Below are 15,505 nucleotides of genomic sequence, written 5' to 3'. Positions count from 1 at the left end.
TTGTGAGAGAAAACAGGGTACTTAGTTGATTCCATTAGTCTTTTCCCTTACCGTTAAACATGTTAATTTTTCAAAATATTGATCCATCTTTAAAAGCTATTAGAGACTCTTCTTCCAGTTGTTTGCTGTGCATTACATATCATAACATCTCTCACCATTTTAATGATGATCTTAAAACTCCTGTCTTGTGCCCAGTTGCCAACCATTGGAAATAGCTTTCCTCATTTTTTTGAAAATTTCTCAGTTTTGAATAGCTAGTAGGTCTTATCTAAATTGCCCTTTTTTCAACAAAATAGTCTGAGTTGCTCTAGTCCCTCCTTATAACTAAACTCATCCCTTCAATGTCAAACTTCCAGTCTTCATACATCTTTCTCAAGTGAAGTGCTCAAAACCATGCCCTATTCAATCTTATGTAGGCTTGTCTTTTACTCTTGTGATCTATACCTCTACTTTCAAAACCTAGAATCTCACTTTAAAAATAATACAGCTTAACCTACTTATCTGCCTGGATTTAAAGACTTGCACATCTGTTTTCTCAGTAAATCTATTCTGCATTTTCTACACTCACGGTGTATGTCCTTTCCTAGTTCTTTTTAAAATATATTCACTCAGTAAATAGTTAAATCTCAAATGCACTGACTGAGAGCTTTGGACCCAGGTTCAATCGAGACTTTAGAAGATTGAGTAAAACAGAAAATATCCAAGAGTTGGGGGATTGTCTGAAAAAAGAAAAAAAAAGAGGGATAAGGAACTCCATAACTCAGAATTTCTGAAATTAACATGTTGGAGGAGACCCAGGTGAATCTTGATTTTAACATGCAGTTGTTTAGTGGCTTGGGGTTTTCATATACAAGTGGAATTTCCCTTTGAAGTCAGCAGGGGAAATTTATACAAACAAATGAATCAGAGAGGAAGGCCACTCAGCCTCTCTCACCTGCTCTGTCATTCACTAAAATCATGGTTGATCCAAATATTCCACAATTCTGCTTATACCCAAAAACCTTTCATCCTATCAATTTACTTCTGCCTTAAAATTTTCATGGATTTAGCTTTCACCAGGTTTTGAAGAAGACTAATAGCATGCTGACCTTCATAACAAGAGGGATTGAGTATAGAAGCAAAGACGCTCTTCTGCAGCTGTACAGGACCCTGGTGAGACCACACCTGGAGTACTGTGTGCAGTTCTGGTCTCCAAATTTGAGGAAAGACATTCTGGCTATTAAGGGAGTGCAGCGTAGGTTCACGAGGTCAATTCCTGGAGTGGCGGGATTACCTTACACTGAAAGACTGGAGCGACTGGGCTTGTATACCCTTGAGTTTAGAAGACTGAGAGAGGATATGATTGAGACATGTTAGATTATTAAAGGATTGAACACTCTGGAGGCAGGAAACATGTTTCCTCTGATGGGTGAGTGCCGAACCAGAGGAAACAGCTTAAAAATATGGGGTAGACCATTTAGGACAGAGATGCGGAGAAACCTCTTCACCCAGAGAGTGGTGGTTGTGTGGAATGCTCTGCCCAGAGGGCAGTGGAGACCCAGTCTCTGGATTCATTTAAGAAAGAGTTGGATAGAGCTCTCAAGGATAGTGGAATCAAGGGTTATGGAGATAAGGCAGGAACAGGATACTGATTAAGGATGATAGCTATGATCATATTGAATGGTGGTGCAGGCTCAAAGGGCAGAATGGCCTACTCCTGCACCTATTGTCTATTGTCTAAGATAATTTCAAAGACTCATGATGCTCTGGGGAACCTCTGATTTTTAAAACAGTGACTCCAGTTCTACAGTCTCCCACAAATCCAAATCTCCTTTCCAAATCTATCTCCAGTCAGAATCTCTCTCATATGTTTCAGTCAAGTCACCTTTTATGTTTTCAAACTCCAGCAGATACAATCTTTTATCATAAGACAACTCACTCATTCCAGGTCGAGTAAACATTCTCTAAACTGCTTCCAAAACATTGTGGGATCATGTTCAAATAACAACTGAAATTGATGAATGCCGAAAATAGCCTCTTTATTCAATAGTCACAGTAGCACAAGTTTGAGGCGGCAATAGAATCCCTAAGTACAGTTTTTACAATAGCCTCGTTATACACAGTACTTAGATATTTAAAATGCCATTACTATGGTGTTGCATTATTTGATCTATAGTACACAAAGGTTTGAGGGACTTCTGTCCTAGGAAACAGAAGATGTGTTAAAACATGGGCTAACCGCTGGCTGCTACTCCTGATAAGATTAAGAGTGTCTGTCCAGTGTGCCTGCAAAATTAAGAGATGTTAGTCCTTTTGTCTTTTAAGTTAGTAAATGTTAGTTAAAAAACATACCAGCTGAAAATGTGTTGCTGGTCAAAGCACAGCAGGCCAGGCAGCATCTCAGGAATAGAGAATTCGACGTTTCGAGCATAAGCCCTTCATCAGGAATGAGAGAGAGTAGCCAAGCAGGCTAAGATAAAAGGTAGGGAGGAGGGATTCCCCCAGACGTGATCGACGATGCCCTCCACCGCATCTCCTCCACTTCCCGCTCCTCCGCCCTTGAGCCCCGCTCCTCCAACCACCACCAAGACAGAACCCCACTGGTTCTCACCTACCACCCCACCAACCTCCGCATACAACGTATCATCCGCCGTCATTTCCGCCACCTCCAAACGGACCCCACCACCAAGGATATATTTCCCTCCCCTCCCCTATCAGCGTTCCGCAAGGACCACTCCCTTCGTGACTCCCTTGTCAGATCCACACCCCCCACCAACCCAACCTCCACCCCCGGCACCTTCCCCTGCAACCGCAGGAAATGTAAAACTTGCACCCACACCTCCACACTCACTTCCCTCCAAGGCCCCAAGGGATCCTTCCATATCCGCCACAAGTTCACCTGTACCTCCACACATATCATCTATTGCATCCGCTGCACCCGATGTGGCCTCCTCTATATTGGTGAGACAGGCCGCTTACTTGCGGAACGCTTCAGACAACACCGCAGGGACGCCCGGACCAACCAACCCAACCACCCCGTGGCTCAACACTTTAACTCTCCCTCCCACTCCACCGAGGACATGCAGGTCCTTGGACTCCTCCACCGGCAGAACATAACAACACGACGGCTGGAGGAGGAGCGCCTCATCTTCCGCCTGGGAACCCTCCAATCACAAGGTATGAATTCAGATTTCTCCAGTTTCCTCATTTCCCCTCCCCCCACCTTGTCTCAGTCGGTTCCCTCAACTCAGCACCGCCCTCCTAACCTGCAATCTTCTTCCTGACCTCTCCGCCCCCACCCCACTCCGGCCTATCACCCTCACCTTGACCTCCTTCCACCTATCCCACCTCCATCGCCCCTCCCCCAAGTCCCTCCTCCCTACCTTTTATCTTAGCCTGCTTGGCTACTCTCTCTCATTCCTGATGAAGGGCTTATGCTCGAAACGTCGAATTCTCTATTCCTGAGATGCTGCCTGGCCTGCTGTGCTTTGACCAGCAACACATTTTCAGCTGTGATCTCCAGCATCTGCAGACCTCATTTTTCACTAAAAATCATACCAGGCCTATATGCTCTAAATAAGTTAGAAATTGTACCTGCACGTAATAAAAGAATCAAGGATATTAAATTGATTACCGTAGCTGGTTTGTGAGAATGGTTTACTAATTGCTGATGTGAGTTTCATTCTTTCATGCAATTTCACATAAGTGCTGTTTTGACAGTCAGTTTCTTAAAGGGATAGCAGCCCAGATAAAAGGTATTTAACAATCACATACTGATTGAGGAAACTGTTTAGTGTTTCAGGTCCAAGGGACGGTTGGCAAGGACTGATTAATGTTATAATCTTTCGTGGAGACATGATGGCGGGGATGGTATTCGTCTGAATATGCTACACTTATTCAGAGATAAATAGGCCTAAACGGTGCTTGTAGCAAGGGCTGATAAGGTGCGAAAATGCAGTGATGGGTTTGAAAGTGTTGTCTTGATTAGAAAGGGTTGTTTAATTTGTTCCATCTGATGATAGTAAAATATATTACAGAACCATCATTTTATGAATGAATGAAGCTGTGTTATAGTAGGGAATTATGAATTAATGAAACAGAAATGTAGTATTCACTTGTGAGTGAGTTAATAAAGGAGTTATGAATGAAGAAACGTAAAGTGCTTATGATTGGGAAATGTAAAGTGCTTGGGAGTAGGTTAGTGAAGGGGCCTAGAATACAATATTTCACAGTATTTACATCTTTCTTGAATAAAATAGATCAATGCTGTACACAATTCTCCAGATGTGGTCTCACCAATGCTCTGTATACCCCTTCCAATTTAGGTGCAATCCGTCCTTCTTGTACAGGTCACTTCTACCCCAAAAGAGATTCCAATAATCCAAAAATGTGAATCTGTCTCCCACACACCAGCTCCTCAGCCATGCATTCATCTGCTCAATTCTCCTATTCCTGCCCTCACTAGCTCATAGCACCGGGAGTAATCCAGATATTACTACTCACGAGGATGCGGCTCAGTGGTAAGCACTGCTGCCTCACAGCACCAGGGTCCCAGGTTCAATTCCAGCCTTGGGTGACTGTCTGTGTGGAGTTTGCACATTCTCCCCGTGTCGGCGTGGATTTCCTCCGGGTGCTCTGGTTTCCTCCCACAATCCAAGGATGTGCAGGTCAGGCGAATTGGCCATGCTAAATTGCCCAGAGTGTTAGGTGCATTAAGTCAGAGGGAAATAGGTCTGGGTGGGTGCCTCTTCGGAGGGTCGGTGTGGACTGGTTGGGCCGAAGGGCCTGTTACTACACTAGGGAATCTAATCTAATCTATAACTCATTTAAACCTCCTTACTCGTACTTGGTCATTAATTCACATTTTGTAGACATCCAAACTGAGCATGATCTTACTTTCAATATTTTTTCTGGCATAAATGGCTAGAAAGCCATGAGGGGCTGGAATTTTCTTTCGCTTTATCCCAGAGGAACTACACCCAACTGTACTGCATCTGCTGTGATTTAGATTATGGTCAGCAAATAGTACAATGCAAGAATGGAACCAGGAATGAGCGGCATGGCAGCTCAGTGGTTAGCATAGCTGCCTCACAACGCCAGGGTCCCGGGTTCAAATTCAACTCTCTGCAGGGTTGGTGCAGACTCGATAGGTCGACTGTCCTTTTTCCTGCACTACAGGGATTCAATGATTCTATGAACTGGTCCACATCAGATTGTGCCATACTATATAATCAAATCTCTCACACAGCAAATCTATAATTTTTCAAATGCTGACTGACTAACACTACACCATAAAAAGAAAACCAGTAGACTACAAAGCTAAAATGGGAACCCTGCTCCTCCTATCTCATCCACTCCTAAACGCACTTCTCTTCTATGAATTAGATGTGTAAATTGATTGACTTTTTCTGGGAATGGGTAGAGGAATGACAGCAATATGGAACTAAGCTGTACTCAATTTCCAATTCACAACAAATGGTTGTTAAGAGGAAGATAAACATTTAATTTTGGAGACATAACAGGTGAGGTGCCGGAAGACTGGAGGTTGGCAAACGTGGTGCCACTGTTTAAAAAGGGCTGAAAAGACAAGACAGGGAAGTATAGACCGGTCAGCCTGACCTCAGTGGTGGGCAAATTGTTGGAGGGAATCCTGAGGGACAGGATGTATTTAGAAAAGCAAGGACTGATTAGGGATAGTCCACATGGCTGTATGCCTGGGAAATCATGTCTCACAAACTTGATTTTTTGAGGAAGTAGTAAAGAGGATTGATGAGGGCAGAGCAATAGATGTGACCTATATGGACTTCAGTAAGGCATTCGACAAGATTCCCCATGGGAAACTGATTAGCAAGGTTAGATCTCATGGAATACAGGGAGAACTAGCCATTTGGATACAGAATTGGCTCAAAGGTAGAGTGGTAGAGTGTTGTTTTTCAGACTGGAGGCCTGTGACCAATGGAGTGTTACATGGATCGGTGTTGGGTCCTCTGCTTTTTGTCATTTACATAAATGATTTGGATGCGACCATAAGAGGTACAGTTGGTAAGTTTGCAGATGACACCAAAATTTAAGGTGTAGTGGACAGCAAAGAGGGTTACCTCAGATTACAACAGGATCTGGACGAGATGGGCCAATGGTCTGAGAAGTGGCAGATGGAGTTTAATTCAGATAAATGCAAGGTGCTGCATTTTGGGAAAGCAAATCTTAGCAGGAATTATACACCTAATGGTAAGGTCCTACAGTGTGTTGCTGAACAAAGAGACCTTGGAGTGCAGGTTCATAGCTCCTTGAAAGTGGAGTCACAGGGAGATAGGATAGTGAAGAAGGCATTTGGTATGCTTTCCTTTATCAGTCAGAGTATTGAATACAGGAGTTGGGAGGTAATGTTGCAGCTGTACAGGACTTTGGTTAGGCCACTGTTGGAATATTGCTTGCAATTCTGGTCTCTTTCCTATCAGAAAGATGTTGTGAAACCTGAAAGGGTTCAGAAAAGATTTACAAGGATGTTGCCAGGGTTGGAGGACTTGAGCTATAGGGAGAGACTGAACAGGCTAGGGCTGTTTTCCCTGGAGCGTCGGAGGTTGAGGGGTGACCTTATAGAGGTTTACAAAATTATGAGGGGCATGGATAGGATAAATAGACAAAGTCTTTTCCCTGGGATCGGGGAGTCCAGAACTAGAGGGCATAGGTTTAGGGTGAGAGGGGAAAGATATAAAAGAGACCTAAGGGGCAACATTTTCACACAGAGGGTGGTACATGTATGGAATGAGCTGCCAGAGGATGTGGTGGAGGTTGGTACAATTGCAACATTTAAGAGGCTTTGGATGGGTAGATGAATAGGAAGGGTTTGGAGGGATATGGGCCAGGTGCTGGCAGGTGGGACTAGATTGGGGTTGGGATATCTGGCTGGCATGGACAGGTTGGACTAAACCTGTACATCTCTATGACTCTACGACATACTTCAGAACAGAAGAAATACTTTATGGATGGGTGACAGTGCTGAAAGACATGTCTCCTAGTTATTCACTTGCTAATTCTTTCCCTCCAACTGGTTAACATGGCCAGCCTCCAAATACAATTTCAAGCTAATATTGTTCAAATGCTTCATTAACTCTTAATTATAGTGCAAAGCAATCATATACAGCATTCCTTCTCAAGAAGAACAGATGAGTTAGCCTATCTCCAGTGTTAGGCTTTTAAAAGCCATAATACAGGATATAATTAATACTTATAAAGATCCACGTTAATTAAAAGAGGAGCCAAAGATTTTTTCTAAATTCTAAACATTTATATAATAATGTTAACTGGTTAAATAATGGACATGATGCGTATAGATTTTGAAAAGGCACCTGACAATAACCAGACTAAGAGACGTGTTGGTCAAATTAAGGCATCCCCTTTTGAAAGGACTGTAGCAACACTGATGAAGAGTTGTTTAAAGGGAAGTAAATGTAACTTTTCTAAAGCAGTTTAAATATTGGTAAATATTTACAGGGAGGCAATGGCCTACTAGTATTATCACTAGACTGTTAATCCAGAGATCCAGGTAATTTTTAAGACCCCAGGTTCAAATCCTGCCACAACAGATGGAGGAGTTTGAATTCAATAAAAAATCTGGAATTAAAAGTCTTAAATGATCATAATGAATCTATTGTTGATTGTCATAAAAAACCCGTCTGGTTCACTCACGTCCTTTAAGTAGGGATTTAGCCATCCTTTCCTGATTTGGCCTATCTGTGACTCCAGACCCAGAGCAATGTAAGTCGACTCTTAACTGCCCTCTGGGCAACTAGGGATGGGAATAAATGCTGCCCTAGCCAGCGACATCCCCATCCCATGAATGAATAAAAGTAACAACCTAAGGGTGAGTGCCAGGATCACTGCTCAAAAATAAAACATCAAATTTTACAGGTGACATATAACTAAACAAGAACCTTTCTATATGAACATCTACATGATACATTGCAACAATACAGCAAAGCCCCTTAGACAACATTAGATTGATTGCAGAGATGAGGGGTTTGTTGTATGAAGTGAGGTTGAACAGTTTCGGCCCATAATCTCTGGAATTTAGAAGAATGAGGGAAGATCAAGGGGTATTCAAGATGATAAAAGGTTTGGATGAAATAAACGTGGAGCAGATGCTAGCGTTGAGGAGAAACTACTTCTCCCAAACAGTTGAGTGTCTGTGGAATTCGCTACCCCAAAGTAGTTAGATGCTGGGACAGTGAGTAAATTTAAGGAGGAATTAGGCAGATTTTTAATTGATAATGAGTTGAAGGAGTACAGAGAGAAGCCAGAAAAATGGGGGTGAGGAGCATATCAGCCATGATCAAATGGCAGAGCAGACTCAATGGATCGAATGACCTAATTCTGCTCCTGTATCTTATGAACAAATAAACACTTTCCAAACCTGCAATCACTAGCACTGAGAAGGAACAGCCAATACATGAGAATATCACCATCTGCATGTTACTCTTCCAAGTCAAATATCACATTTGGAATTATATTATTTTCCCTTCACTGTCACTGGGTAAAATTTAGCATCTTAGCATCCCTTTTCATTGACAATAGCAGTTTAGTAAACTGTGAAGGAATTTGGGACATGAGTCCAAACTACCCAACAGTCGGAAGGCACCAGATGTTAGGTATTTCTCCTCCCAGAGAGTAGAGACCCTGTGGAATACAACTCTTGCTGGTATGTTGGGCTTTGACTCTGGATTACAATGGGGACGTCAACAGGTTTTGAGTGGAACAGATATCTCAACTTATAAATGATGAGTGTCTTCATAAGTAACACTAGCTGCATGTAACTTCCTAGGCTGACTTAAATTGCAGCCGCAGATGACAGTCGAATTTCCCAGACAATTTTATCATTCCTGTCTATTTTTTTCCTCTTGTTTCTGCCTTTTATAATGATTTAACAGTGTGCAGGAAAAGAATGGAGGAAGGTTAGCAATCATGGCCTGGGGCAGCTTTCGTTGGACCAGCTGGTCCAACCTTGCCCATCAAATGTATACATTGATAATAGACTTCCATTGCATAAATATGAATGTGATAAAACCCTCAACGTCTTTCACTTCAAACAGAAGGAACTTGTAAGCTCTAGCAACCTGAGCCATTTTATTTAAATAATGGAAAAAACACAAAATATTTCTTCATGGTCAGTCTGATTACCTTCAGACTTAGTCAACTTCAGCAAGTTTTCTTGCAAAAATATCCTGTGCAAAATCAGAAAACACCGAATGGCATTCCTCAATTATTCTAAATGTTTAATTTACACACAAATTAAAGGACTAAAGTAAGACCATGACCACAATTCTGCCTCTTAAAATATATGTTAAGAATAAACCAATGATGCTAGATGGCCCTATCAAGGAGCAGAAAAACCAATAATTGAGTGCAACTGGCAAAGTTAACGTAATTCAGTCAACAACTGAAATTTAAAGACCTACATGGATTAGTTCATTCATCTCATCCACTTTCATCGATCTACTACACTTACAATCTTCCAGTACAAACTTCCAATGTTCAGCAATTTTTCCAATCCCGACAATGCCTGACCCTTTCCATCTCTTACCTCATTTATGCCTAGAAAACAGACATAATTTTTCGAAGTCCATTTTCTGTGCACTATTTCATCCTTCGCTTCATCAATAGTAAACCTGCTTTCAGTTGCCATCACGTTCTGAAAGTTTGTCCCTCATCTCTCTCCACCTCTCTCTCTCTCTTCAACTTTATAACATTCCTGAAACACACTCATTTACTTATTTTCGGTCACCTCTCATCATTGCTTTTCATTCAATATCCATTTTCTTTCCTCACACCTCTGTTCTGCACCACAGAAATGTTCTTGTTTATGGGGCTACGCGGACACAGTTTGTTTTTCCGTGATTTTCTTAGTTCCTCAAATTCTTTTGCACCTCACTTACAGTGGAAGAAGCCTTAAATAACAGTTCTCCACATCGATAATTTCCAATTCAAAATGTTACTTGAAGTCTAAAAACAAGTTTGGAACAACAAATTATACAGGCGAAAGGGAGGACTGCAGATGCTGGAGACTTGAGTCGAGAGTGTGGTGCTGGAAAACAATCTGAGTCCAAAATAAGAGGGCATAGGGCTAGAACAGCATGCAATATTCCAAAAGTGGCGTAACCAACGTCCTGCACAGCTGCAACATGACCTCCCAATTGCTATACTCAGTGATCTGACCAATAAAAGAAAGCATACCAAACACCTTCTTCACTAACCTATCTACCTGTGACTCCACTTTCAAGGAGCTATGAACCTTCACTCCAAGCTCTCTTTGTTCAGCAACACTCCCTAGGACCTTACCATTAAGTGTATAAGTCCTACCAAGATTTGCTTTCGCAAAATTCAACACCTTGCATTTATCTCAAATGAACTCCATCTGCCACTCCTCAGCCCGCTGGCCTATTTGATCAAGATCCCGTCGAATCATAACCTTCTTCGCTGTTCATTACACCTTCAATTTTGGTGTCATCTGAAAACTTACAAATTACACCTCCTATATTCATATTCAAATCATTTATATAAATGATGGAAAATAGCAGACTCAACACCGATCCTTGTGGCATTCCACTGGTCACAGGCTCCAGTCTGAAAAACAACCCTCCACCACCACCACTGTCGTCTACCTTTCAGCCAGTTCTGTATCCAAATGGCTAGTTCTCCCTGTATTCCACGAGATCGAACCTTGCTCACCAGTCTCCCATGGGGAACTTTGTCGAACGCCTTACTGACGTCCATACAGATCACATCCACCAGTCTGCTCTCATCAATCCTCTTTGTTTTTCAAAAAAACTTTAAGTTTGTGAGACATGCTTTCCCACGCACAAAGCCATATTGACTATCCCTAATCAGTCCTTGCCTTTTCAAATATTGTAAATCCTGTCCCTCAGGATTCCCTCCAACAATTTGCCCACAACCGACGTCAGGCTCACCAGTCTGTAATTTTATGGCTTGTCCTTACCACCTTTCTTAAACAATGGGATCATATTAGCCAACCTCCAGGCTTCTGGCATCTCACCTGTGACTATCAATGATATAAATACCTCAGAAAGGGGCCCAGCAATCACTTCCCTAGCTTCCCACAGAGTTCTAGGGTACACCTGATCGGGTCCTGGGGATTTATCCACTTTTATGCATTTCAAGACATCCAGCACTTCCTCCTCTGTAATTTGGACGTTTTCAAGATATCACCATCTATTTCCACACATTTTATAATCTTCCATTTTATAATACTCATTTAGTATTTCCCCCGATCTCCTGCAGCTGCACACAAAGGTTGACTTGCTGATCTTTGAAGGCCCTATTCGCTTCTTAGTTACCCTGGTGTCCTTAATGTATTTGTAAAAACCCTTTGGATTCTCCTTAACCTATTTGCCAAAGCTATCTCACGTCCCCTTTTTGCCCTCCTGATTTCCCTCTTAAGTATACTTCTGCTGCCCTTATATTCTAAGGATAAGGGCTTTTGCCCAAAATGTTGATTCGCCTGCTCCTCAGTTGCTGCCTGACCTGCTGTGTTTTTCCAGAACCACACTCTCGATAACAAATTATATGCCTGTTGACAGTTCTTCATAGCTGAAGTTGATAATGTACAAACATATACAGTAAATAGTACTGCACATCAGTGTGAAAATTACAGGCAGCCATCAATACAATTCACATAAATTCTAGAGTGAACACTAGCATTTAAATCCTTTTGCTTATTTTCTCAATGAGATGCTGATCGATTAAAATACTGAGTCAGCTTTTGGAGATTATGAAGTAAAAGTCATCACTTAATCCTGTGAATACTCTATATAATCTACACAATTATACAGTTAACATGTTCCAAGGAAAATACTTTTTCCTATCTCTTGGAAGAATTATCAGCTTTACATCTAAATAATCATATCTCATATAAAATTTATCTCTGGCACCTAACCTGAAAAGAACAAGACTGCATGTGTGGATAGGTTTGAGAAAGAAATGTTGACAATTCATTGTATCCAAGGATGTTCGTACAATCTACCACTGACAGTTGCCAATTTTGAAGCATTTGGATTTTATTTCCACCGTCAAAGAATTCGCTACATGCAATACATGTAACCATAATGACGTACTGCAAATTTGCATGCTTGGTAATTGAGTTAAGATGGGCTTGCAGCGTTGCAAACTCACAGGCTTCTCTGGCATTCGTTGTTTTGGCCTCCGCTGGTGAGTATAGGTAGACAGAAGGTAACAAGGTGATCTGCATCGGTGCAACGAAACTGAAGTTTGGGGGGGTGTGAAACACTCCTCAAAAACAATGCAGTTACTACAATGAATACCTAAGTATTCTAATGAAATTCAGTAAGTGTCGCACAGGGTGCTTTGTACAAGGAGGGAACATAACTCGGTTTAGTTGTTAAACCACAGAAGAAAAAAACAAATGTAATAAAAGGCGGCCTCCAACTGAGGTGAATCGTTCAGATGTCAGGCTCGATCCGTCATTTAAACCCATTCCCACCACCAGTCGAGAATTCATTCCGGGGAAAAGAAGCACAATTTCCCAAATCTCAATGCCTCGGCCTTTACCTTCAGGATCAGGCGATGGATTCGGCCTTGAACCGACGTCGACAACAACATGCAGATAAGAAATGTCCAGCTCCAGACAACAAACCAACCCGCCATCGCCATGTCTTCAACAACGTCACCATCCGGATGAGCTTCCGGGATCAGAGGTCACCAAGAGCAAGGACAGCCAGCAGCAGTCAGACAGTACAGTTGGAAACACAATACTAACCCTGTTTCTCCATCCACAGGTGCTGCCTGACCTTCTGAGCTGCTTTTGTATCATTTTCAGCATCTACAGATTTTTGCTTTTATAAGGAATGAAATGTTACTTTTACTTAGAATATAATGAACTAATATAGAGTAAAAAGTAAATGTACTTAATTGACAGAGCTTGATGAAACTGGATTATTCTTCAGAGCAGTGAACATTAAGGGGAGATTTGACAGAAGTCTTCAAAATCACAAATGGTTGTACTGAGTAAATAAGGAGAAATTATTTCTGACAACTATCAAAAGGGCACAGATTGAAACGCAGGCCGATGGGAATCAATGAGTAAAAGAATGTCTTTATTGATTCAACTCTCCCAAAGAGCTAGGACAGGATCAGCTTTGGGTCCAAATCAACATAAACAACAAATTCCAAACAGAAAATTATAAATGAAGTTTACAGAGAAAAAGGGAAGGTTGGGAGCTGAAGTGATGAAGAGTTTGAACTTCAAGTACAGAAAATGAAAACCATTTTGAAATTGATTGATTCAGGGAATAGGAATGATGAAATAACGCGAGGCCAGTAACCAGTCATCCTTTATTTACATTTAGAGAGAGCTTGACACTGATCCAGCTTCCTCAGAGTTAGCAGAACTCCTGTTTTTTTTAAAATTAACCTCCACATTACCACCTAACTGCAGTGGCTAGTGACAAGCAGTGCCCTTCACAAAAGGCAATGCTGTGTGATCAAATAGTGAAGGGGAAGGGCAAGGATTAAATCAAAATAAAGTTGGAGGGGGAAAGAACTCCTGTTTTTTTTTCTCTAGGAGGAGAGTCCTTGAACACACCCACACACACCCCCTGATCTCGCTCTCTCAAGCGCCAGCTCTCAGAGTGAACAGGATGTTTGACACCCTTTTTTTTCAAAAAGCCCCCACACTACCATCTAACTGCGGTGGTGCTTATTTTTCCCCAGCACCCGTGTGCGCGCACAGGTGTGCGACACAGTGAAAGACACAAGGTGCACAAATCTTTATTGGATTTCCACCAGCAGGAAGGTAGGAAAACAGCCGAGTGGCTAGTGCCAAGAACTCCTGTTTTTTTTCCTTTTTTTTAAAACCCCCACACTTCCGCCTAACTGCGGTAGCGCTTTTTTTCCTCCCAGCACCCATGGTGTGTGTGTGTGTGCGCAGGTGTGAGACACAGTGAGACACAAAGTGCACGAATCTTTATTCAATTTCCACCACCAGGAAGATAGGAAAACACGCGGGTAGCCAGTGACAAGCAGTGCCCTTCACAAAAGGCAATGCTGTGTGATCAAACAGCAAAGGGGAGGGGAGGGGAGGGGAGGGGAGGGGAGGGCAGGGACTAAATCAAAATTGAGTTGGAGTGGGAAATAACACACTACACACCCTCAACAACTCCAGGGTGTTGGTGGACATCATGTGCCCCTTCTCCAAGGGCACCGGGCCTTAACGTAACCGCAGAAGAGGGGCAGGCAGTCGGCCCTAACAACCCCTCGACGGCCCGCTGCCTGGACCGGTTTATGGCCAGGCCCAGGAGCAGACCCACGAGGAGGTCTTCAGACCTGCCCTCCCTCCTCCGTACCGGATGCCCGAAGATCAGGAGCGTGGGACTAAACTGCAACCAAAAGCAGAGGAGAAGGTTTTTCAGAAAATCAAAGAGGGAGTGCAAACGCCCACATCCAATATACACATGGTCCACGGACTCCACAGCACCACAGAACAAGCAGTTGGGCTGGGAGTTCGTGAACTACCGCAATCTGCGGTTGCAGGGGACTGCTGCATGCAGCACCCTCCAACCCAGATCCCCGAGAGAAAGGGGGAGGACTCCCGCGTAGAGGGCCCTCCACTGGGGATCCCCACTGCCCAGTGGCAAATGGGCACGCCAAGGTGTGTCCGGACGGTGGATGAGGGAGAAGAGGTGGACGGTGTGCAGCAGCAGTCGATACAGGGCCCGCCTTTTCACCCCCTGAAAGGAAACAAAATTAAAGCTTCAGAGGTGGCTCAGGCTCCCGCAGGAAGTAGGGGACCTTGGGGCCAATGTGAAATTCCGTCTGGGCTGGGGTGAGCGCGGACGGGATCCCACCGCACACCTGAGCATCCTCCAACTGGTGCACTACGTCAGGTCCGAGCACCGCCGTTTTAAGGCGTCGGATGACGGTGGCCACGTACTGGACGTCTACCGCGGCCCTGCTCGTTATGTCTTGTGGCAACGTCCAGCCCAGGCCCTCGGCACCCAGCACGTCCCCAACCCCGGTCACCCTCACCGCCATGGCCCTCCCCTCTGACAGCCACTCGTACCCGGGAGCACAGAGGTGCTGATTCCTGAGCAACGGCTCCCTGACGGCAGCAGCTACTCCTGCCGGAGGTTAGGCGCGGCGCGATTTGACCATGTTCCAGACAGTGATCAGGTCCTGGTAAAAGACAGGCAGCACCTTGAGGGCGACCTCCAAACCGTCACGGTCAACGAACAGGAGCTGCGTGTCGTAGTTGAGGTTACGCACCTGGTGGAAAAAATACGTCGCCAGGGCGCACCACCTAGGAGGAGGCAGGACGTAAAGGTATCGCTGCAAGGTTTGAAGGCGGAACGTCGCGACTGGGTCCAGACGCACACCAGTGACATCGTTTTGTCACAGAAGAAGTCGACCAACGTTCTCTGGATGTCAGCGACAAAGCCAGGAGGAGGGACCAAAGTGACCAGCTTGTACCACAGCATGGCAGCCACCAGCTGGTTCA

The 15,505-nt window shown here is 43.6% G+C and overlaps 1 protein-coding gene across 3 annotated transcripts in view; it reads right to left on the bottom strand.

Moving 5' to 3' along the window:
• The window catches only part of gpr107 (G protein-coupled receptor 107), a 103,915-nt gene extending 91,246 nt beyond the window's left edge, over positions 1–12,669 (bottom strand). For all 3 annotated transcript variants that reach the window (XM_060841500.1, XM_060841501.1, XM_060841502.1), the window contains exon 1: positions 12,562–12,669. In XM_060841500.1, coding sequence (XP_060697483.1) covers positions 12,562–12,663 — 102 coding nt within the window. In that variant the 5' untranslated portion in view covers positions 12,664–12,669. The remainder of the gene's footprint in view (positions 1–12,561) is intronic.
• Positions 12,670–15,505: the final 2,836 nt, after the last annotated feature.

Source organism: Hemiscyllium ocellatum, chromosome 21 (genome assembly GCF_020745735.1).
Source record: "Hemiscyllium ocellatum isolate sHemOce1 chromosome 21, sHemOce1.pat.X.cur, whole genome shotgun sequence".
NCBI classification, from domain to species: Eukaryota; Metazoa; Chordata; class Chondrichthyes; order Orectolobiformes; family Hemiscylliidae; genus Hemiscyllium; species Hemiscyllium ocellatum.
Note: the sequence above shows the minus strand (reverse complement) of the source record. Positions and strands in the feature narration are given on the sequence as shown.